Source organism: Embiotoca jacksoni, unplaced genomic scaffold (genome assembly GCF_022577435.1).
Source record: "Embiotoca jacksoni isolate LCO1_2020_lvr unplaced genomic scaffold, fEmbJac1.0.p SCAF_10, whole genome shotgun sequence".
Classification (NCBI taxonomy): Eukaryota; Metazoa; Chordata; class Actinopteri; family Embiotocidae; genus Embiotoca; species Embiotoca jacksoni.
In genome coordinates, this window is record NW_027185230.1 from 4,304,612 (window position 1) to 4,329,638 (window position 25,027).

Here is a 25,027-nt window from a genome sequence, read left to right on the forward strand (position 1 = left end):
TCAAACACATGCCCAAAGTGCTACCCCACAACCTCCTCAGCAGGAGACACTTGGCAAAAGCTTATTATCAATGTTTGGAGGATCAAGTCCTCCTCAGCCTCCTAATCAAGCCAAGCCTGCCCCTGGGCCCCCACAACAGGGAACTGTTCCCCCAAAAGATCAACCATCTACCGGATTCCTTTCGATGTTTGGTGGTCCTAGCACCCAACAGTCTCAACCCCAAACAGGATCATTTTTAGGGGGCATTCTGCCTGGGACATCAAGTTCATCTGAAAGCCCAATGAAGGGACTGTTTTCAGTATTTAGTGATCCCAGTCCTCCACAACCTCAGCCACCAACAATGCCATCTCAACAAAGAGGAGCTCAGTCACAAACTCAACAACAAGGGGGACCTCGGACACAATCTAAACCACAAGAACAGCCTCCACCACAAGGACAGACTGCCACTTCAGTTCTTGGGGGTATATTGGGTGGGTTGTCTGCCTCTAGTGAAAGTCCAAGAAAATCATTGTTCTCGATGTTTAGTGGCCCCAGTAGTCCTCAAACACCAGGAGCTGGTGGAAGTGCAAATATGACTTCTGCGCAAGGGACTGCAGCTCCCAAACCACCTGTTATTAATAATAGTGTGTCACCTTCACAACAAACTCCCAATTCATCATCTACTTCTGTTACTGCTACCAAAGAGCCACCAACTACTCATTTACAACAAAATTCTTCCCACATTCCATCTATTTCCAGCAGCCATGTCCCAAAGGAACTAAAAACCAGTGAAATATCAAGTGAACTCTCAGGTAGCAAAGCTAGAAGTAATTCTAGTGAAGTGCATGGTACCCCACCCACTGATATTACTGTAGCTACAATAGATTCTCATAAAGAGAGTACCACAATTAAAGATGCTGATATTGCCTCTAAGGAATCAAATTCAGAATGCGTCATTGAGAATAAGGAAACAAGCACAGAAAGTGCACCCCAGGATCATGCTCCCCCTAAAGAACCACCAGCATCTGGTCTGTTATCTATGATCACTGGATCAGCACCACAACCTCCATCTTCTACCGGATTACTTTCAGATGGTCCAGCAAAAGGTCTGCTTTCTTTATTTTCTTCACCCAGTAATGAGCCTACTACTAACCAGACTGGATCTGTTCCTGGATCTTCAGGCCCCAAGGAACTGCCAGCCAAAGGTTTGTTCTCTGTGTTTGGAGGTTCTGTCCCTCAGCCCTCCTCACAGTCTGGAAGTTCTCTATTAGGGGCAATGTTTGGAGGGTCTTCACCCCAAACACAACCTTCTCAAACTGGAGGATCATTACTAGGTGGTTTATTTGGAGGGTCTGCACCTCAGGCAGCTCCTCAAGCTGGTCCAACTATGACTGGAGGCTCTGGTCCTCAAACTGCAGGGCCTTCGTTACTTGGAGGCTTGTTTGGTGGATCTGCTCCACAAACTGCTGGATCTCAGACTGCAGGATCTATTTTGGGTGGCATTTTTGGAGGATCAGCTGCTTCATCTTTAGTGCCTCAGACCAGCGGGTCCTCAACAACCCAAAACAATAGCTCTGTATTGGGAGGTATTTTGGGTGGATCCTCTTCTCAAACAGCTACTACACAGACTGGTGCATCTCTTCTTGGTGGCATTTTATCCGGAGCTTCTGCTTCTAATGAAACACCTGGTAAAAGTTTACTTTCAATGTTTGGAGGATCGGTTCCAGCTGCAACACCCACTGCAACAGTTACTCCCACATCTAATGATGACAAGAAAACGTTATCCACAGCTCTTAATGACACTACATCAGATGTAACTGTTCCACCAAAACCCACTGATGACAGTTCAACTGCTTCAGCTGGTGCTGAGACCGGTGTAACTGACACAAATACCAAAAGGAAAGAGGAGGTGGAAACACTACAGCAACCTGACAGTACTGTCCAGGGTCTTGAGGCAAGCTTGTCTAAAACTGATGGTAATCTTGTTGAAGAAGTTAGTTGCCAAGGTACTGACAAGCCAACTGCTTCAGCTGAAGATATTCAGTCTAAAGAATCTGATGTATCAGCACAGACACAACCTGCAAGACCAGAGCTTATTGGTAGTCAAGATACAACACCACCTAAAGTAGAAGAGGAAACACCACCCAATCAGTCAGCAAGTCCCGGGGTCCCAGTACAACAGAAGCCTCCAGAGCCAGACAAACCTGCTAATGACTCAGCTGCAGATACAGTTACAGGCTTTATGTCTTCCCTTTTCAAACCACCAGCTGGTCCCACTGAAGGTCCTCAACAACAGCAGAAGACCTCCCTGTTTGGACTGGGAGGAACAACACCCCAAGCTCCCACCAGTCAGACCGGAGCATCATTATTAGGGGGTATTTTTGGAGGGTCTAACACCCAGACAGCATCTCCCCCTACAGGGGGATCATTACTAGGAGGGTTATTCAAAGGGGCTGCGCCTCAGTCTGGTCCTCAAACCACTGCCCCCACCACTGGAGGGTCAATATTAGGTGGGATGTTTGGAGGAGGGTCTCCTGCCAAGCCTGCAGGTGCCCAGACTGGTGGATCATTACTGGGTGGGATGTTTGGAGGAGCTGGAGGAGCACCACAGCCTAGTGGTTCTTTACTGGGAGGAATGTTTGGAGGAACGACTGGTCAGACTTCAGCATCACAGACTGGAGCATCAATACTTGGGGGCATAGGCGGATCTTTATTTGGGGGTATGGGACAACCACCTAAGCCATCGGGGTCAGTCCCGGCTGAGCCAAAACCAACACCTAGCACTACTCCAAAGCCACAGACTAAGGATGGGAATGTGTTAACAAAAGACCCTCCACCTGGCTGTGAGACTAGTACAAATAAAATGCAAGATTCAACGTTGACAGATAATGATCAAGTTAAATCTGACTGCCTCACAAGTGATAGTGCAGTGGCATTGTCTGCAGTCACAAGTGTGGCAATAAACACTACATGTGACCCCACTGATCAGGTAGATGGCACTGAAACAGACAAGTCAGCTGTTGAGGGAGAGGTGATACATGAGAAGCCCATGTTCATTAAAGAGGACCCTGAGCATAAAGAGAGTGACAAATCAGCCCCCCCTGATACCAAAGAAGCAGTTGCTTGTGTAGCTTCCCCTGCTGATCAGTTGTCCAACAGTGCAGAACCACCTCAAGCAAAGTCTCTGTTTGGGTTTATATCTGCACAGAGTGATGCAGGAAAATCTCTTGGATCCCTGTTTTCACCAACAACGCCATCATCGTCATTACCTCAAACAGAAGGAGGCGGTGGTCTGTTTTCAGGATTGAAAACGCTCTCTGGAGGTCTATTTCAAGAAGAAAACCCTGGTGCTGGAAAACAAGAGCCACCCACCACTTCATTATTTGGGGCAAAAATAAGTTTTCCTTGGCAGGCAGAGCAACCCAAGCCACAAGCTGTCCCAGTAGTAACATCTCAACCCAAAACTAACAACACGCCAACAAGTGGTCAAACACATACTGTACAAAAGGTTGCAACATCTGATGCCCAAAAAACTGAACCGGTAGGTTCCACAGATGAAATAGAAAACCCCCAGATTTGCATCTCCACTCCTGAAGTAGACCCTTCAGCATCCCTGACCCCAAAGGACAAGGAGAGCCTTGTAGAAGCATACCCCTCTGCAGGTCCTACCTCTGGAGTGCAGCTGGACAACCAGTCCAAGATGGATCTATTGAATGCAAAAAGGCTAGTAAAAGCATAATAAATGGCACCCCCTACCTTCACCATTTATGATGCATTAACAGTTTTGAAAAAAAACATACTTCCTGTCCAGCTCTGCAGTCCATTCTCTCTAGTTTAGCACATGTATGTCTGTGTGTTTATGTGTGTGTGTGTCTGTGTGTGTGTGTATATTGTCGTATATGGGCATTTGTGAGGAGCATCTCTGCAGTTTCATGTCAATTCAAAACAGAATTCCAAAACAAAACGTACACATTCCCTTAATCATGGCTAATTCACAGGTCACTGTACTTAATTATTCATTAGTTTATTACAGAGAGAAAATGTATTGTCTCTCCTCTGACAGTTAGTGAAAAATAAAGACATTCACAGGATGAAAGATGCACGTTTTGTTTAAGCATGGAGATCTGATTTGATTTGTACACTGTTATATTTATTGAATATAATCAGATTTTCAAGTCCTTAACATTCAACCCAGAAATTTACATTCCAGTGTTAGAAATATGTTTAATCTGTATTCTGCCCCTAAAAATGAAAACAGTTCCAAAATGTCAAAGGTAAAATTTCAAGCACACTGATCAGCTTTGAATATTTCCTGGTCTACATTCATCTGTATGTCAGCTCTGTGTCTCTTTAAGTTTACTTACCATCGTGTGCTGTATACTTTTGTCCTATTTTGTGGAAATTTGAGAGGAAAATATTGACAAGGAAATATGTGGACGTACTTGTGTGCCCCTAAATATACCAATTTCACTAAGGACGGGCAATTGCAGGGGATTTTATACCTCACACCACAAAATAGAGCATACTCTTATATTTGCCCGTTTTATTTATAAACACAAGTCTAATGTAGAAATGCATATGCAGTGTAGTGTATAATGCACATGCATTGATGCAGTTTTAACATTTTCATTATTTTCCAATATGCAGCAGCATACTTGCAAGGTTAGGTATCTTTTTTGGGGGGATGATGTGGTGTGTGTATACTATACCAATTAATCATTTAGAGGGAATATTGATGACAGTAGAGTTTTGTTTAAACCTTGAATAATGTATGCAGATAATTCTTAGCAAATGGGTGGGGTTTATTACAACCCAAAAATTATTTTGTTGATTGTTTCAGCATTATTAAAGAGCACTGAAACTATTTCTGAATTTAAAAAGTACTAAAAGTTAGTTTTATGTAACAATCCCCACTTATCTGGCCTTTACTAGTGAAAAAATATAAACTATAAAAATATTTTGAAACATTTGTTCACTCATTGGCGACTCTAAATATTTGTCTCACTCCTCTTTACCATTGTAGTCCAGTGGAAAGTAGTCGCTTTGGATCATCAGGAAACCTGAGCCAGACCAGCTCCCAGCTGAGTGAGACTGGACACGAGAGCACTGGAGGCTCAGAACTGGAGGAGTCCTTCCACTCCTATCATAGTACTGGCTTTCCACCCTCCACCAATGGGCAGCCACGCACAAATGGACACCTTTCCTCCAATGGACACTCTACGGTTGGTGAGCAGGAGATACGTAGACTGTCTCCTGAAATAGGACGGGGCTCGAAAAATGACACTCCGGCAGAGAGAGGATCCTTTAAACTGCAAAGGTACAGGATTTATTGTTTTTGCTTGAATATCAACTTAGGTTTTTTATTTGTTATAATGATGATTTGTGGGAACTGATAGATTGTCTCCATCTCTTTCTGTCGTTTTGCCATGTAACCCAGATTCCACGATGATGGGCCACCACTACCCTTTACCCCATCCAGAGTTCGCTGGTTGAAGGCTATCAATAAAGTCAGGGTTCAGCTCCGGGAGGTAGGCAGTCTTACCTCAGTTCCTCCACCAATATTCAATCTTCCATCACCTTTTTCTTTAGGACTCTCTTTTCTCCTTCTTGTCACAGACATACAACACTTGCAATTCTTTGACACTGGTTGAGTTTAACCTCTCTGGATGTTTCAGCAGATGCACTAAAATGCACTAGAATTACATTGAGTGTAATTTCTCCTTCTATTTCTACAAAACAAGTACCTCTGTCTTTGTGGAACTGCTAGGGATTCACCTTACTTATCAGGTTCAAGTTTAAAGTGAGTATATTTGGTTTAGTCCTTGTGTTTTAACTGCAGCCAACTGGTCATAAACTAGCTCCACTGGTGAGATGACACTATGCCTTCTCTCTATCTCAGTCTTCAGTGGTTGGTATATCTCTTCACATGGCACTGTGATTGTGAGGCTGAAGTATATTGTCCCTCTGTGGAGTTAGGTCTATCACTCATTGCTCCGAAGATCGATAATTTGCATTAATGAATGGTTGTCTCATGGAGGTCCTTCTCATGTTGTACTGTAATCTGTACCTATATAATGTCTGCGGTGTTTGACTAATTTGTCAGTTTATGTCATAAGAACTTAAAGGTTGTCACTGCATTTCATCGGAATCTGTAGAAATACCTCAGGGAATATATAAACCAGCCATGATCTAAACTCCTTCATGAGAGGGAAGGATGTCATCATTAGAGCAGTTTATGCCATATCCAATTTTCATACTCCGTATTTTTTTAGATAAAGGTAATGACTACAAGCACAACACCCTGACTAATAGGTGATGATCTGTACCACTGAGGCAATTATGGCTGTCATTACATCAAATGTCCGTTGATAAACAGGCAGTCATATGGCATTCCTTTGATTGTTATTATGCTATCTGTGACTTTTGATTTCAGTAACAAACACAACGTAAACTCATTGTTCCAATAGCCATTACCATTTCCTGGGAATTTGTATCCAACCCACGCAAACAGAAGTGTTTGGATCCAAATCCAATCAGAAATATTTTAAAGGGTGCTCATAGTGACACCATCAGAGTCTCTCAGCACTAATTGGGGTTCATCCCCTTGATTAAGCCTTTAACAGCATGGCAGTAAAAGAGTAGCACAGATAGCCCTCGCATGGCTCCATTATAATGATTGGCTCGCACGGACTGTTCGAGACGAACGTGAACTGTAAACGGCTGATTGAAGACATCAATATAAATGGAGGGTGAAAGCTGTCTAAGAGCCATTTATTACAGGACATAGGGAAATGCTTATGACACGCAGCTAAATGCTGCAAAGACGAATTAATTCGAATTGGTTGTTAATCTGTCAAGTTGTGTCACAGTGACAGTGCATGATAAGAATGTCACACTCGAGGCTGCAAAATATCCTCACACACTTGTTTACAGACAAATAACATAATGACTTAAGATGTGTTTTAGGTTCCTTGAAAATGTTTGGCAGCAGTGACACTCTCTGGCCCGTATTTGATATTAAGTAGCTGCAAACCTCTTCACAAGGGAAATGTGAGCAAGAAAAGCCCTTTGTGCACGGTAACCAGGGGTGCTGATATATTTGTCACAAATTCATCCCTTTTACAAACAACAAATTTAAAGAAATGAAAGGAAGCTGTTGCGATTCAGAACAACTGCAAATGGGGGAACACAGAAAAAAAGAGCGAATGAGATTGAAAGCTGGCAGTTTTACAGCGTCAGATTAGCTTTGTGCGGGAATACATTGCCAGAGGACAGAAAGAAAGAGAGAGCGAGCGAGAGAGAGAGAGAGAGAGAGAGAGCGAGCGCAAGAAGGGATGGCTACTTAACCGAGGGTGAAGTGTGTGATCATGGTCGACACTTGTCGCGCGTGGTGTTCTAGTAGTAGAAATTAGGTATTTAACACTTCTGCATTTTTGTCAGTTAAAGAAAGATCTGCTGGTTTGATTGGCACTCAAGGGAAAACATTTTTTATCAAAGACGGGGACATTACTTTACTTTGCTACTGAGCTACCTTCCATGTGGATTTAATCAATCGTGCGAGATGAAATCTACAGGTTGTTCTTTTTTTCCTTCAAGGTAAGGCTTCCATTTTAAAATAAATATACATTTTTGAACAGGCTTTTACTTATAATACATGTTAGTGCTAAACTTACAATACAGAGATACAGTAGATTATAATGTCTAATTAATGCAAATAAAAAAAGGTCTCAGAAATCCGGCTTGTTTCAGTTTATCTATATTTTGTCAGTAAATCTTATTATTTCCAAGAGAGAGAAATGAAATGGTTTCTCATTCCGACCACAGACAGTTTAGTATGGAGAGAAAAAGAGCAGGTTATTACTATGACTGGCTTCCCCCCCCCCCCCCCCGGACAGTTAAGGAGTAAGCGCATACCGTATCGTGTATCATGGCTGTCTTTTGGCAAATGGTCCCCAGAAGTGTAACTAAAACCTTTTTAACATCATTCTGTGTAATTTTTTTTTATACATATAATGTATTAAAACCATGTATCTCTTTTAGCATTCATTTTTAGGGGGGGGGGGGGGGACCAACAACTCATCCTCATGATAAAGTTTTATGAATTATCTTTTAATGGGAAGCCCAGTGCTCCCAGTCAATTTCGGATAGGCTCGTCAGCTTATTCTCATATTCAGAATAGTGATTGAGACAGTCTGTCCTGATAGGCTTGATTATATTTTCCTGGCCAAACTCTTATCAGGCTAACACACACCATCACTGCTCTACTGCTTATTGGAGACCTCAAGTGTAGGAGTGGGTTAATGTAGTTAGTGATTATACTCTCTGAAATAGTTTCCTTTCGGAATATGAAATCTGATTTCCCATAACTAAGGCTAAAGCACATTACAGTTATTGAATCTTACCATTTTGCAATATTTAATTAAAAATAATGATGAAAAAAATATGCATCAAGCGGTAGAGAAAACCCCTAGAAATCAGCAAACATAATTTATTTAGGTCTAAGGACATTCAAAATAAGATATTATGTAACTGCTTTTGTTAAAGCTGTAATTATAACTTGCATGTAGACCATTTTAAGAGACCTCACCATGGCCATAGCCACACATTTCAATATAGAACTATTGGTAGACAAATAAGAAAAACATTTGCCATTGACACTTAAAGATGGTGTTCCAACATATTTTTATGTTTTGGGGTGCTAAGAAATTCCACTTTATCCAACTTAAAGTCTTGAGTTGAGGCTGAGTTCTGAGCAATCTCTTTTTAAGCTTTAGGGCCGACCAGCAGAAATGTTTCCTTGAAACCATTGCACTTATAGCATCTTTAAAATTTCTGATGTGATTATCAAAGTGGTGATGCTCATTGGACAAAAAGGATATCACTAAGCTGTGTCACATATATTCTATGACTTAATAGAAGGAATAATGACATCACTGGATTTATGTTACATTGTTGGAGGTATTCAATATTCCCTGTAGTGTGTCTGCTGCAGGCAATAGGTCGGAGCTATCAAGCTGTGCAGCTGGTATGGGTGTGAAAGAATGACATGGCCTCCGAGGAGAGAATTGACCTGTCATCTAATTACTGTGCTGTCTCTCCAAAGCATCCTAATTACAGAGATCGAGGCAGCTGCATGATGTTCATTTTGCAAGTTGCCACTCTGACTGAGAGGAGGTCAGTTCAAACAACATTGTCTAACCAACTTCTGTACAGTACAGAGAGGTGAAGTCTCTTACATGGGCCTTTAATATACATGTAGGGTTGTATGTGTTCAAATGCATTAAACCAACTCTTGTATTTGCAATTAAAGCAACATTGTCACCTTCTTTAAAAAAAAAAAAAAAAAAAAAAACAGATACATATACTACACTGTCATAGTTTAACTGGTCAAATGCAACTCCTATGCATTGCAGGTCAAAAGTTGGAATTCTTGCTTTTCTCTCTTTATTAACAAGTCTGCTGGTCATACAAAAATAATCTCAATAGTTCAAGAAGAGTAACGGTGGAAATATTTGTTCATTTAAATGACATTAGTTAAATAAAATGCATATGAATTTGATAATTGAGCTAATGACTTTTTCTTGGGATTTGTAAAATGAAAATTAAATCATACAGTAGGCTATTTTCAAAATGCATCGTCGTTGTTGGTCGATGTATTTTGTGATCCTTTTTAGTTGCTGTGCCCCAGGTAAATGCCACAGGAAAGTTTAGATGGCATTTGTATAGGCTAATTCTTGATGGTTTGATGATTATGTTTACTTATGGGACATAGCAGAAGTACTCTCTCTGCTTTTTCAACAAAATATGATCCAGTTTTTCTCCTTTCAGCCATGATGCAGGTGCTTTCTCATATGCAGTTTAAGATGCTGGCTTGTGCTTAAACCATCGTAAAGAGGAGTTACAGAGGCAGTGGTTCATCCATGTGTTGGAACAGCTGATCACAAGCGCCACTTCTCAGGGATGTTCCCCAGAGGACACGTTAGTGGACAGGATGAACCCTACAAATCAGAGCACCTTCCACTCTCGCCCAAAAGGCAAGATCTGCAGAAGAAGAGATCACAGAGCCCCAATGTGGGGCGAAGCCTGCGCAGGAAGCTGCAGAAGAACCGACAGGGGCCAGAAAACGATTCCGTTCATGACCTGTCATCAGACGAAACTACCGGCACCACGGCTGACCTCACCCCCTCTGGGGAAAACAGAGGTTCTCAGTGCCAGGATGGCAGTGGAGTTGTGGAGGATGCTATGCCCAGGGTCCTTGAAGGGATCAGAAAGGATGAAGAGAATATGGAGGATGAGGAAGGAGAGCAAGGCTCTAGTAACATAGTCGAACACATCATGAAAGAGCTGAAAGGCATCAACAAGATCCAGGAGGAGATTTCTGACCTAAGACATTATCTGACATCTGTGCGAGGGTCAGTGGACGAAGTATCTTGTTGTGTCGACGCGGTGCTCAGTGAAATAGGTGAGCTGTACTCTGGGGCTTCAGCTGCACCTTTTCCTAGTCCTGTTTCTCAAACACGACACATCAGGCGAGGAAGCTTGGGGAGACAGAACGCCATCACATCTCTTCACGGGAGAGATTCCAGTCTGGTATTGGGGCTCAAAGACTGTGAAAACGATTTAGGATGTATATCATCTGATCAATCACCCAAGCAGTGGCCAGTTAATCCTGCCACTCTGAGATCAGTCCACCAAACACAGCAAAAGAACTCAGAGCAGAGTTCAAACGTGCACATGCTAAGCCATACAAAACCTGATCTCGGCTACCTGGAGCTCCATCGCGGCCACAACTACCAAAGTACAGCGTCTTTGTCATCATGCCTCAGCTCCAATTGTCCAGACTTTGTTTCTGATGACGCAGATTATAACCAGTGGCCCCCAGTTGATATGCAGCACAGCATAAGTCGAGAAGGAGGTTGGAGTGAGGACGACATCTCTTCTTGCGTAAACAGCGGTGAAGAGCTAGAGAACTGTCTAGGTGTTTGGAACAGGTGTGCCACCGAGGACACCCAAAGCAGCACACCGGGTCACTCTTCACACAACAGTTCTGAGCACCTCTCACTGTTGTTTGGCCACCATTACAATTCCCCTTCCAGTTCTTCCAGCATGGTGGACTGGAGGCCTCTCACACATCAAAACGAAGAAGAAAATGTAGAGTGCGACTGTGCTGCAAACTGCCCATTTTCCCGTAGTTCTGGTTACCACACAACAGATGCCTGTGCAAATGAACTTGGCAGTGGGCCCTTCAGGAGCCTGAGCTGCTCCACTGTGCTGTTGACAGACTGTGATGATGGCTACCTCGAGTCACGTTCCCTGTGCGATGATTGTCCGTCTTCTGGGGACACTCTTGATCTTGGGTCTGCCGAGAGTTTAGACAGGGAGTGGACAGATCACAGCATTTCCAGGGAGGATGTAGGAGAATCTGTGTCACAGGGGTCATCTGAAATACATTCTGAGTGTACACCAAAAAACCCCAATGCAGGTTTTGACGGAACTACATTTGGCAAGGCTGTACTCACCTTCAGGTCAGCTTTAAAAGGGGCTTTGAAAAAGTTGGAAGGATCCAACCCTGAAGGTGTGAAAGATGATAGTGGGTCTGAAGCAACTCCATCACCGGTCAGACAAGCTAGTGGACCTAAAGAGGAGCAGCGCAGTACAGATTTTACAGAGGGAGAGGTTAGCCTGACAGAGAATCTCAATCAGTTTGCCACTCCAACGGAGGACAGTGAGATTTCGGTCTATGTGGATTGTGGTGAGACACATGAGAATCTGTCATTCTCCATTGAAGCATCGCCCCATGGAAAAAGCCACTCTCCCTGCACCCCAACTGAGTATCACTCTGTGGAAATGTCAAAGGGAAAAGGAGAACATTCAACAGATGGGGAACTGTCCAATTCTGACTTAACACCAGACCACTGTCCTGCAATACAGGGTGAAAGTCCTCTGAGTCCAGTGCTCAACACAGAAGAGGCGCGTTTGAGTCCAATTCGTGAAAACAATGTTCTAGATGAAGAAATTCAAGGAAAGCCGACTGATGCCAGTCACAAAGAACGTATAGCTAATTTCCAACGCATTCTGAAGGAAAAGAGACAAACCCGTCATAGACTGTCCAAATCTACCCAAGGGTCCCAAGGGTCCCATGGCTCTCAAGGGTCTCAAGGGTCTCAGGGATCCCAATCGCAAGACGAGTGTATCTCAGGTATTTTTAAGGAGCTTTTCTTTGATTTCAGTCACTGGCTAGCCCAGAAATAACAGCATCAAATAAATCTTAAAGCCTGTAATGACTGAATCCAGTGAACTTTGTATTGCATAAAACAACTGTAATGTAAAAACGTTCTTTGGTGTGAGAATAATTACTTCATTTGCGGTCTTCCTTCAGTGCAGTGTTTGCTCCATTACAGGTCTTTTACTTGATTTCTAATTCGTCTGTGATTTGTTTTCTTCTTTGCAGAGTATGGGAAAGAAGATAATCAGGTTACCAATACAATATTAGCTCAATGTTTTAGCTACAGTTTGATTTTTATTGTTGTGGGATAATTGTGTTCATTTTTCCTTCATCACCTGTATTGTTTTTCTTTGTCAACCAGACTGCTTGTGCACACTCCAAAGCTATAAGCACTAAATTCAAATAATACAGGTTATTGTATGGGTAGAAGAGCACTATGTATCTCAATTGGGTCATTCTGAAAAAGACATTTGTCCCATCACCAAAATTATTCTGTATAATAACCACTTTATAATTTATTGTGGTAACTCTATAGGGACAGTTGTGTTTCTAGGGCTTGTTCTGGTGCTGCTGCTTTATATATCCGCCAGAAGTTCTCAAACAATATCAAAACTCATACTATTAGAGTCAACCGCAGAGATTTTCACTTCCACGGATGTATTTACACTCAAGACAGACAGACATACATTGAAGAAGCCACAGACCTTTTGTACATGTGAAGTCTCCCAGTCACAATTTTCGTGGTTTTGTGAAATTCTTTAAGAGATTTGGTTTTATCTCCCTCCTCTAAGTTATCTAAGGGTCTCTTAGGCCGCCTTTTATCGGTTTTATCACATTTTCATATGGAATTTTGCATGCTCGGTGACATCAGATAGGTGAAACTCAACCAGATTCGTTTTCACCCCCCACCCTACATGTATAACTTTGTCCAGCATTTTATTTCACAAATCATCCACAATTATAGAGTTCCGCAATATTTATTTGAGGCCACCTTTTAAAGGTTTCATCACTTTTTTATATGGAACTTTGCATGCTCTGTGACATCAAATAAGTGAACCTCAACCAGATTTGTTTTCACATTTGTTCCCCCATAATATACCTCTATATGTCAGACTATAAGCCATCAATTTAAATTCTCACTTTGAAATCTTATAGGTCCGAGATGAGGAATCCAGTCCCAGACAGGCCTGGGTCAAACCAGGGTAAGTCATATATAGTTAACACTTATGTTTGGTGAGAGTGTTGTATTGGTATATTATAATAACTGGATAAGATAACAAACTGGATAAGAGCAATACATTTGTATTTTAACAGCAGTGTGACAACAGTCATGTGGCCATATTGTAATACCAATAAAAATCCCATATTGTGGACTGCTTTGTTATTGCATCTAAGGCCATTATATTGACTTTTACACTCTTTCTGTTGGTGCTCAGTGGCGGATCTGGTCTGTATGGAATTGACAGCATGCCAGACCTGCGTAAAAAGAAGCCCATCGCCTTGGTCAGCGATGTGGTCAGTACCTACCTGTCTTTCCTTCGCTACATCTACTGTATGTCATGTCACGCCTGTTTTGTTTTGTACTTTCACTGAGTTCATGTCTTTCTATTTGTGAAACCACCACAGAAGTCACAGCTATTCTTTTTATCTTCAAGCTGAATTTGGGATGAGATTGTTATCAACACATGGAGACAAATATGAAATCAGACTGCTAATTTCTCTCTCCCTCCTCTCTTAAACCCAAAACTATTCCCCACAACTCTCTTGAATGCATTCACTCTCCTTGATCAGGCTATGGTAAGTTATAGAATCTAGTTGCCACTCCCTTTTCTCCTAAATACAAAACACCCAGTAGGACAAATAAAACAGGAGTTGCTTCCAACATGCATGTCAACAGCATGTTGATCTCTTTGATGACACACCTCCTGTTTTATCCAAATTAAAACATTTGCATGCATCCTTTTGGTCCTAGGGTAGCTTTTCCCACTACCCAATATCACCATTAGAGTGTGTAATCAACAAATCGTTCCCCAACCTTTTTGTTAACATTTTTCCTCACTTGTTAAACCATTAACGGACACATAATAAAAATGGGAAGCTCATGGATACAATGCACTACTAACAAAGCCCTGTTAGTCTTTTAGAGTGTTAATGTAGGTATAACTATATCTATTTCGTAATCTGCTCTTCACTTCTTTCTTAAAACTAACAATACTCACATGGAGTTTTTCTGATCATCGGGTTAGAGTTCACCAAAAGGGAAAACCTACTATAATAACCCTACTGACCACCCCAATAACCACCCTGCCACCCTTTTGTCCTTCACTAATATAGTATTATTGTGGTGCTTGGTTGTGGGTTATAATGTGTTTACTAAGTATGAACTTAGCTAAATATTCCTTTGTCACTTGTTGTTTAGTCCCTTGTCCAAGCCAGGAAGGCAGGAATCACATCTGCTATGGCTGCACGGTCCTCAATCAAAGATGAGGAGCTGGTGAGTGAAACACCTTAAGCTTTGTCCACTTTGCTTTTTAAATAATAGAATCATCCATTATCAAGAATTCCATGCACAAAAACCTCCCCAAAAAACTGTCCTTCTGTAGAAAAACCATGTGTACAAGAAGACCCTGCAGGCTCTCATCTACCCCATATCCTGCACCACACCGCATAACTTTGAGGTGTGGACAGCCACTACGCCCACGTACTGCTATGAGTGTGAGGGGCTGCTGTGGGGAATCGCCCGGCAAGGCATGCGGTGCTCTGAGTGTGGGGTCAAGTGCCACGAAAAGTGCCAAGAGCTGCTGAATGCTGACTGTCTTCAGCGTGAGTATTGCACAGAAAATGTTGTCAATTAAGCTGCGTACCAATGAGACAACATAGTATTTTTTTTCTAATTTAATCTCTTTTACATTTTTGTTTTGATGCTTAGGTGCTGCGGAAAAGAGCTCTAAGCATGGAGCCGAAGACCGGACTCAAAACATCATCATGGCCATGAAGGACAGGATGAAGATCAGGGAGCGGAACAAACCGGAAATCTTTGAGCTGGTCAGAGAAGTGTTTGTCATCAGCAAAACCATTCACGCCCAGCAGATGAAGACTATCAAACAGAGCGTGTTGGACGGTACTTCCAAGTGGTCGGCCAAGATCACCATCACAGGTGATCAAAAACAGACAGATTCAACCACAACTTCACTCCTCAGCACCAATCTTACCTGTGCAATCATGGGCGATAATTGTTGATGCTAATGGGTGTTCCTTATGTCTTTGTTTCTCTATCACCATGTTAGTTGTTTGTGCTCAAGGACTTCAGGCCAAAGACAAGACAGGATCCAGTGATCCATATGTCACTGTTCAGGTGGGCAAGACCAAGAAGAGAACCAAGACCATTTATGGAAACCTGAATCCGGTCTGGGAGGAGAAATTCCACTTGTAAGTCATAAAAAATTACTGGTTTTAAAATGTAAATAGCTCTTTGTAAAAGTGAAGTAAATTACAATATATTTAATAGTATGGCGTACGTACACTATCCTCAGGCGAACTAGGAGTCGAAAGTAATTTCCAGATTTCACAGTCTTTGTTGTTGTTCTACATTCAGACTGCACCATTATTATTTAGTACCTATGTTTTAATTTTTCCATTTCTGTTTTTTCATTAGTGAGTGCCACAATTCTTCAGACCGAATCAAAGTGCGTGTGTGGGACGAAGATGATGACATCAAATCCAGGGTGAAGCAGCGTCTGAAGAGGGAGTCGGATGATTTCCTCGGCCAGAGCATCATTGAAGTCCGAACGCTGAGCGGAGAAATGGACGTCTGGTATAACCTGGGTCAGTATGCACTCGTGTCTTGTTATCGTCCAATATAGGAAGTCAGAGATGAGTGTTACGTTTTGGACTTTCAGACGCGAAACAATTAATAGACAGATTCCACGTAAAGAGAGCTGTTTGATCATTGTCAGACATGTTGCCCTCACTGGAATGCAAAGTAATAGCATCACTTTATTCGTGAGATTTCAGTGTTGCCTCCTACAGGCAAAGGAAGTATACACTATAAAAAGGTATGATAACCACTACAGGCAATTGCACTTATGGCTGGGAGGAAGGTTACATTACTTCTCTAATCTTTCCACTGCAGCCTGCGAGGGAATCATCCACAACAACCTGCATGTCATTTGCTTGTTATATTAATTTCACATCTCCTTTGCCTGCAGCAACTTCCTCCACTCGGGCATGGAGCTGCCCCAAGGCCTGTACTGGTCTGCATGACAATGCATTAAATTTGAAATGAGTCCCATCGCACTAGCTGACAGTTGTGCTCTTTTCAGGAAAAATAATAGTTTCATGATAATCCCCAGCGTATGAAGAGTTTCATTAGGATGAGGCTTACACAAGAGCTGATTTACAGTCCCTTGTGCGAGTTAACATGCCCACTGGTTGCATGGCATAAATGTAGCCTGAATACCTCTGAGGATTAAATGTCTTTCTGATCTTTCAGACAAACCATAATCCAAATCACTATTTCTGCAAATGCTTATGTTTCCTTTTAAAATAGACTTAATGTGTTGTTGAGTGTCAAACAGCTTTTATCTAGACATCAACTGTTAGTCCGTAAACACTCCCCATAAATTAGATAATAGACTAAGTCACTCCAGGCATCATGTCATATTGTTTTCATGTCCATGTTGTATGTAAGAGTGAGACATTCACACCATCAGGAGATCTCTTGTTTCTACTTGATTAAAGTGCTAAAATTGACTTCACCATAGCAATAATAAATCTTCCAGTGGAACAGCACATCACTGAATATGAATGTGCCCATAAATCTGCTGTTGTTTCTCTTGAACAGGGATATATAAAGTGCTCGGTTTAATAATGTCTGATAACCATAATAAAATATATTCCTTTGGTGCTGAATCATTTGTTGCAAAGTTGATGATCAGTCACGTAATATGCTCAGTTCACTCCAAACATATTCTCTTCTCTATCTCTATCTTCTCCTTCTCCCAAGCTTTTCTTTACTGTCCCCCTGATGTGTGATTATCAAGTAGCAGCACTCCAGTCGGAAATCGACCACTCCACCAACATGTACAAATTACCCCTAATGATGCGCCTGTCAGGGCAAATAGCAGGGGCGAGCCGCCAAACGCTCCACCTCCAGAGCTGCTCCAGCTCAAATGTCTTCAGCGATCAGGCGTAGATCCATACAGCCCACTGCCATTGTCTCGCTCACTATCCGCTGGAGGACTTCTATTAGCGCTGCCGTCTCTGCACTGCCATCAAGCCGTAGAAACAGAACCCCCTACAATAGAGATGCCATGTTAATAGTCTGTAATTAGTGTTAACAGACCTGGTTTCATGTGCCTTGTTGTTTCAGATTCATATTGGAGTTATGAATCAAGGAGATGTGTTTTTGTAACTGTGTGTGTGATTGACTATATTTGTGTTTGATTACAGAGAAGAGGACGGACAAGTCAGCCGTGTCAGGGGCCATTCGGCTTCAAATCAATGTGGAGATCAAAGGAGAGGAGAAAGTGGCTGCGTATCATGTTCAATACACCTGTTTGCATGAGGTATACGATTCTGAAGTTATAACCTAAGCATCCAAGATATTCAGAGGTTAAGCACACAGAAGGTTTCAGAACTGTGGAAGTTAAGTGACAGCTATTAGCTATTGTAATGATTGTGATGTGCGGCGCAGATGTGACTGATTTATAGAGGATTCAAATCAGAGATAGAGTTACATAATCACACCTATTCCCTGAAAAACATGTCCAAATTGAATTGTGGATGTGGCTTAAAGCACTGCACTGTACTGTACTGCAACCTGTGCTTATACAACAGACAATCACATAAACAGAAAAGCCAAAAGGTTTTAACCCCTCAGGATCTCCACTGCACACACCTTTTGAACACAAATCGTCATAACATCCTCGTCATATCTCAGATCTATAAAAGCCACTGTGACCGCTCTTTCTCGTCTTCCATGTTCACATCCACTGAACTCTACGGTACATTTTACTTTATTTCTGCCCATTACAGAACCTGTTCCACCATTCGACTGACGTGCTCGGTCAAGGCGTGGTAAAAATCCCGGAGACTCGCAGCGACGATTCTTGGAAAGTCTACTATGATGACGTGGCGCAGGAGGTAGTGGACGAATTTGCCATGCGCTACGGGATTGAGTCGATCTACCAGGCCATGACGTGAGTCCTGAATATCACAGTGGATAAAAGGACCTTCTCGCTGCCTGTCAATGTGTTTGTTTCCTCTTCATCTCCCTTCTTCCTGGCCCCTCTTCCTACCTATTGCTGTCACACCAAAGTGCCTCTTAGTGCTGTTGTCAGTCTCTGCTGGCCTTCAAATGAAGGAAAGTCAATTATAAACGGGCTGAGGACGGATTTGTCTCCATGAAATGTCACGATCCATACGGATGTCTTTTAGCTGGGCCCATCATTCACAGGAAGCACACTCCGGTGGGCCATCCTTCAGCCTCAACGTGCCAGGTAGCTGATGGGCAGGCGGAATGACCACTCCTAATAGGGATCATTAGGTGTAAAGTACACCCTTGAGAGGATACGGGTTGTCCAAATAAAGGCTCAGCTATCCACACTTGACACTGACATTGCTTCTCCCAAACCTCCTCTCCCTGACACTGACATGTCTTTTTAAGTCTAAGCAGGTGCAGACTGGAAGAACAGGAGCCCGTCTTTACCAGGCTTGTGCTTCTTTTCCCAGGCACTTTGCTTGTCTGTCGTCAAAGTACATGTGTCCCGGAGTTCCTGCAGTGATGAGCACCCTGCTGGCCAATATCAATGCCTTCTACGCCCACACAACCGCTTCCACCAATGTGTCCGCCTCCGACCGCTTCGCTGCTTCTAATTTTGGGGTCTGTACTACTGTAACACACATACACACCATAAATGTCTTATGCCGCTGCTTCTCTTTGACTTTTTGGGTCATATCAGGGTTTTTTTGGTGTTTTTCTTCTGCTTAATACAGACACATGTACAAGCTCACACTTATTGTTTTTCTTTTCCTGACCAAACAGAAAGAACGCTTCGTCAAGCTCTTAGACCAGTTACACAACTCCCTCCGAATTGACCTTTCAACTTATAGGGTAAGATTCATATAAGTATCACTGCCATGAATCACTAATACTGTTCTTAAAGGTTATATTTTTCCTTTGAAAGTGCTGCATCAGTATTGTTAATCAGTGTGCATTCAGTATATCCATTTTCCCAAAAGAAAAGCTATGAATGCCAGTCAAAATTATATCATTTTATGCATTTTGTGCCATGTCACATGTTCAGTGTTTTGAATATTGTTTAGATTAGATTAGACTTTATTAGTCGTCACAGCAGCATGTACACAGTATGAACAAATTTACAAATACGTATGAAATAAACGGAATAAGATAGATAAAAAAAATTATTATTTTAGAAAAAAATAAGAGCAATAAAAGAATGAATACACACACACAGACTATATACACAAAAACAAATACAATAAAATAAAGATATAGATAACGTGAATGTTTGTCTGCAAGTAAAGCAATGAACTGTAACAGCAGTCTTGAAAAGGGTGGAGAACGTAAAGTCTCAGTGCTGTGATTACTCATACATACAACACATCAGTCATAATCATTTATTTAAACTGAATTTACTTGTAAATTAAACATGTTTTTCCTCTGTAGAACCACTTCCCAGCCAGCAGCAAAGATCGCCTGCAAGATCTGAAATCCACTGTGGACCTTCTGACGAGCATCACCTTCTTCAGGATGAAGGTAGATAACAGTGTTTCCTGTACTACATCTGTCTTTACCAATATCTGGTTATCAGCTAATTTGATTCTTCTTTATGTTTAGTCGATGGTCCTACATTTTTTTTAACCTGTTTGTTGTCGGTGACCCTGTTGCTCTACAAGTTGATAAAGTGTGACTGACTGTTTGCAGTCATTCACTACCAGTGTTTTTACCCCCATCTGGTGTTCAGGTTCAGGAGTTACAGTCTCCGCCCCGAGCCAGCCAGGTGGTGAAGGACTGCGTCAAAGCCTGTCTCAACTCTACATACGACTACGTCTTCAATAACTGCCACGAGCTGTACCGCAGACAGTACCAGCCTGTGGACACAGTGAGTCACGTACAACTGCAGTATATAGGGTGCATCAGCAGGGCATTGTACACAAGACACAAGTAACTTAAACGTTACTTAGTTTACTTAAATTAATTGTAAAAGCAAACTAAGACAATTAGGGACAACAATGATGCGTATCAATATCTGTCAACAACAACTTGCCTTTTTTCTTCTTTTTTTTTTTATCCAGAACAAGGAGGAGCTCCCTTTGGAGGAGCAGGGTCCGAGCGTCAAGAACTTGGACTTCTGGCCCAAACTCATCATGCTCATCGTCTCCATCATCGAAGAAGACAGGAACTCGTACACACCAGTGCTCAACCAGTTAGTAATTCCACTCCTTTTACCGTCTTAAACAAGCAGCAACAACACCAACCACTTGAATAAATCTCGCTGAGTAGTCCCTTATCAGTTTCTGCTACATCTATATAAGAAGGGTTTGTGTTTAATACCTCTTTCCAAATGTTCAGAACACTTAAAGTGGGTCCTTAAATCATTATACTTTGTTGTTTGGTCTCCAGTTGGATTTATCTCACAACTTATTTGAACTGTCTCCTCTCTCAGGTTCCCTCAAGAACTGATTGTAGGGAAGGTGTCAGCAGAGGTCATGTGGACATTGTTTGCTCAAGACATGAAGTACGCAATGGAAGGTAGGTCCTGGTGTCTACTGTCCCACCAGTCACATATAGCCACAGCCGAGGCTCTTTATTGTAGAATTATGCTGCTGTGTTGAATTGTGGAGGTATATTTTGTCGAGAAGTGAGGGAAACAGCTGGAGGGTTAGCATGTAAAAACAAATAGATGAAAAGAGAATATCTGTGCAGGGTTTGAAAAGCTGCTTATGTCTCCCAGGAGCCTCTCTGCACTTTTTTTTTTCTTTCTCTGCTGTACTGTACTGTACAACACCATCGGTCCCCAGAGGCAACCAGCTTTCATTCTAGACCTTGTCCTCCAGATGAATCCCCTACAGAGACTATCAATGTGAAATATCTGCTTCACAGAAAACGGCACAACACAGAAGTGGTGGCCGCTTAAGTTGAATTTATAAGTGATCGAAAATGGAAAGAGATTTTGCTCCAGAGGTTTAAGAGTGGTAGCTTTTAGCAGGTCACCAAAAAGATAAGAGTATCTGCTTATTCTTAAACTAATCATTATTTCATCTGCAAAAATGTTCCTGCTTGAAGGAGTATAGTAGCAGCAACAGTTTGACTTGAATACATGATCTTGTTGCACTCATTGCAATGAAAGTGAGACTAAACATTTGAAATAAACGAAGCTGTGACTTTAAGAATTTCAAAGCGTTGCCCCATTCATCTGAGTGAACACATAAAATGGGATTAGTGTGTGTGTGTTTGTGTTTGTTGAGTATTAGACCATCAGAGGACATGTTGCCCAAAGAAAACATTTGGATTAAGTCCTGCTTTTTTCAAACAAAGGGATATTTTAGAATGATGCAGTGACTTTATACGTAGGATTTGATTTAGGAAAAGCCAAAATCGCTGAAAATGTAGAGGACTTTATCTTAAGAGGTAAAGGATAGATTCAAATTTTGTATGTATGAAAACACTCCTCACAGGACCATACTGTGTGTACAGTAAAATCAGTGTACAGACGGCCTTCTGTACTAAGTTGCAGTATGAGGACAGTCACAAAAACACAGAGTTTAAGACTGAAAAACAAAAATTTTCAGCTTTACCTGAACTTTAGAATTGATTTTTGCCCAGAAGAAGGGCTGTGGGTTTAAACCCTTATCACTAACGTGAATAACTGCTTTAAAAAGGGATCTCTCTGTAGTTAGTATGAACAAGAGAATCAGTTAAAGTGGACAATAGTTATTTCAGTGTACATACAAGCATGTTCTAAAATAAAAATCTATCTTTTTCCTGTAATCTCACTCAGTGAGAGGATTAAGAAAGACATTTTTAGAAAAAAACGAAATATCAAAGCACCAAAGTTTAAAATGTCCTGTCTTTGTTCCAAGCAGGGTCATTCTCCCAAAGCTCTTGATCCCACACTTCCGATAATGCAGCTTGGTAGCACCTTGATTTCATTAGGGTCTCTGTTATAAATTAGAAGTCTCAGGCAGTCACTGCGATAACTTTGAATATGCTTTACAACTGCATCACTACATTATACTAAATTACAGCAACGTTGTTTCCCACCACTGTAAGAGTACACAAAGCTCACCTCTCGTTATGTCTTTGTACCTGCAGAGCATGAGAAGCACAGACTGTGTAAGAGCACGGACTACATGAACCTGCACTTCAAGGTGAAGTGGCTCTACAACGAATATGTCAAGGAGCTGCCAATCTTCAGCAGCGTTGTTCCCGACTACCCATCGTAAGTGCATGTGACGTGTTTACTCACAGGCAAAGCAAAGGAAAACATCAAAATCTTTTTTTTTTTTAAACACTCAATTTATATTGCTAAATGAATTGAGCTCTAACCCAGCTACTGGTTTAGAGCATAAACACCATAAAAAATAAAAAATAAACTCTTCTAATCTTTATTTTCCCTTTTAGATGGTTTGTACAGTTTGTGCTCCAGTGGTTGGATGAAAATGAGGACGTATCTATGGAGTTCATGCATGGAGCCCTGGAGAGAGACAAAAAAGATGGAGTAAGAAAATTAAAATGGACTACTTTATAGCTTATTATTATTTATGCCAATGAGGTTGTAATAAAAACTCTATTGAATTAAATTAGTGTTCCTCCTGTTTCCAGAGACACACACAGTATCAGCATGTGGACATCAGAAAGTTGTGTGAGAGCATGTTGCCTGCCGTTATAGTTTTGTCTCCAGTATAAGTACTAATAATAACTCTGTTTATGTACTTGTTTCAGTTTCAGCAGACCTCTGAGCACGCTCTGTTCTCGTGCTCCGTGGTGGACATCTTCACTCAGCTCAACCAGAGCTTTGAGATCATCAAGAAACTGGAATGTCCTGACCCGAACGTCATGGCTCAGTACAGCCGCCGCTTCTCCAAGGTAACCCGTTTTAACCCTTGTGAATCCTAAACTGTCTCCGACGTGCAACACATTATCAAAAGATTTATCACAGCTCTCGTTTGTAACTCCCAGCTGCTGGAGCTACATGACATACGTTGCGTATTTAGGTCTAAAACTTCTCCAAGTAATAATGAATTAAATGTCCTAATTATGTTGATCTTTTACTTTCTGTGACTATTTTCCTTTTTTTTATAAGCATCACATTTGAGTTAAATTACTAAACAGCTACAACATTGTCTGGAGGGAAGTTTACACTTTTTGTTAGGGCCATTTGATTGTTCCTTATTAACAAGATTTGAATTGGATATAATATTTCCCTCCTGGGAAAAGGACAGTCAACACAGTTTTATGTTTGGGGATTCATTTTTCTGCTACAAAATACATTAATAAGGAACCTTGGTATATTTTAATAGTTGGGTGAAATGATTCTTTGGACACATTCCCCAAAAGTGTAATATAATCCCCTATCTAAATACTGAACAGTTTCATTAGAAGTAAGTGATTGGATTTCAAACTCGTTATTGTTTGTGCCATTTATATGTTTAATATCCTCTTTGTTTCATTTTTTGCAGACAATTGCCAAAGTTCTCCTGCAGTACAGTGCCATTCTGACCAAGAGCTTTCCTACTTATATTGACAAAGAGAAGATTGTAAGTTATTGTTCTTATTTTGTAATATTATTTGTACTTTAGTAGGCTGTTTTTTTTTTTTTTAAGTCAGTGCTGTTGTTTATCTACCTTGCAATAGATCCTACACAATTATATTATCCATGAAAAGTTTAGGGATTGTTGTGTGCCACTTTTACCTTGGCAGAAAGCTGGATAGTAACTAACATCTGTATTCAGGCTCTGCTGCTTTTGCTGTCTCTCACTGCCCACTCTCTCTCTCTCTCTCCTCCTGTGTCCTCTTGCAGCCCTGCGTCCTCATGAATAATGTGCAGCAGTTGAGAATCCAGCTGGAAAAGATGTTTGAGTCGATGGGTGCCAAACAGGTGAGTCTGGAGAAAATGAAAGTGGATGTGAGAACGAGCTAATTTAACGTTCCACGAAGTCATAGTGGAGGGTGCCCACTATTGTTCACAAATTAGTTAATATGAAAAAAGAATCATAAACTGAACATCTATTAGATGGATAGAAGACATAGAAGAGGTGGTTATTTATACAGCAGCTGGGGTTGTGTCTCTTATGTCTCAGATTGCAACAGTGGAAGCACAGGTATATATAGTAGTGGTAGTTAGAGGGCTGCTATTGCTGGATTAGGATTTAGTGGAAGTTGTTTATGCTCTGAATATATTGCATTCAGTGTCTGATGTGAAGCTGTCAGTGAAAGCGTAGCCTTTAGGTTAATAGTTGTAGAGATTCTGCCTTGCACTGCCTGAAAGACGAGAGAATATTGAGCTGAGGTTTAACTCCATCATGTCCTCTGTATCAGTACTGTAGCTCCAGTATGGAGAATCGATAGCTTCTCTGTCAGCTGTGACCTCCCGCTGCTTTCAATCCCTGCCCCACTTTTGCATGTAATGTTATACCATAGCTGCTGTAGCTGCAATAGTTTTTTTTTTAGTCGTGTTTGATTGATTGTAGGACTGTAGCTGTTGCGACGCTCTAGCTTAAGTTTCAACGAGTGTGTTCACTTTACAATTAAAGCAAAATGAAATGGTAGAAGAGGAAGAAGAGGAGGAGGAGGAG

At 41.5% G+C, this 25,027-nt stretch overlaps 1 protein-coding gene across 5 annotated transcripts in view; it reads left to right on the plus strand.

Moving 5' to 3' along the window:
• The window catches only part of LOC138205833 (protein unc-13 homolog B-like), a 66,694-nt gene that overhangs the window by 32,381 nt on the left and 9,286 nt on the right, over window positions 1-25,027 (plus strand). Inside the window, exons 1-23 of one of the 5 annotated variants that reach the window (XM_069162134.1) lie at window positions 6,824-7,575; window positions 9,808-12,178; window positions 12,431-12,453; window positions 13,361-13,407; window positions 13,642-13,720; window positions 14,625-14,699; window positions 14,809-15,028; window positions 15,135-15,362; window positions 15,493-15,634; window positions 15,861-16,030; window positions 17,657-17,772; window positions 18,242-18,405; window positions 18,938-19,088; window positions 19,251-19,319; window positions 19,896-19,985; window positions 20,194-20,331; window positions 20,525-20,655; window positions 20,896-20,981; window positions 22,545-22,671; window positions 22,854-22,950; window positions 23,175-23,318; window positions 23,912-23,989; window positions 24,253-24,330. In XM_069162134.1, the coding sequence (XP_069018235.1) occupies window positions 9,940-12,178; window positions 12,431-12,453; window positions 13,361-13,407; window positions 13,642-13,720; window positions 14,625-14,699; window positions 14,809-15,028; window positions 15,135-15,362; window positions 15,493-15,634; window positions 15,861-16,030; window positions 17,657-17,772; window positions 18,242-18,405; window positions 18,938-19,088; window positions 19,251-19,319; window positions 19,896-19,985; window positions 20,194-20,331; window positions 20,525-20,655; window positions 20,896-20,981; window positions 22,545-22,671; window positions 22,854-22,950; window positions 23,175-23,318; window positions 23,912-23,989; window positions 24,253-24,330 (4,692 nt within the window). In that variant the 5' untranslated portion in view covers window positions 6,824-7,575; window positions 9,808-9,939. Of the gene's footprint in view, window positions 1-5,002; window positions 5,297-5,416; window positions 5,508-6,823; window positions 7,576-8,126; window positions 12,179-12,430; window positions 12,454-13,360; window positions 13,408-13,641; window positions 13,721-13,909; window positions 14,003-14,624; window positions 14,700-14,808; window positions 15,029-15,134; window positions 15,363-15,492; window positions 15,635-15,860; window positions 16,031-17,656; window positions 17,773-18,241; window positions 18,406-18,937; window positions 19,089-19,250; window positions 19,320-19,895; window positions 19,986-20,193; window positions 20,332-20,524; window positions 20,656-20,895; window positions 20,982-22,544; window positions 22,672-22,853; window positions 22,951-23,174; window positions 23,319-23,911; window positions 23,990-24,252; window positions 24,331-25,027 lie in introns of those variants that run through there. The other 4 variants (XM_069162151.1, XM_069162160.1, XM_069162143.1 and 1 more) reach the window with 4 other exon arrangements.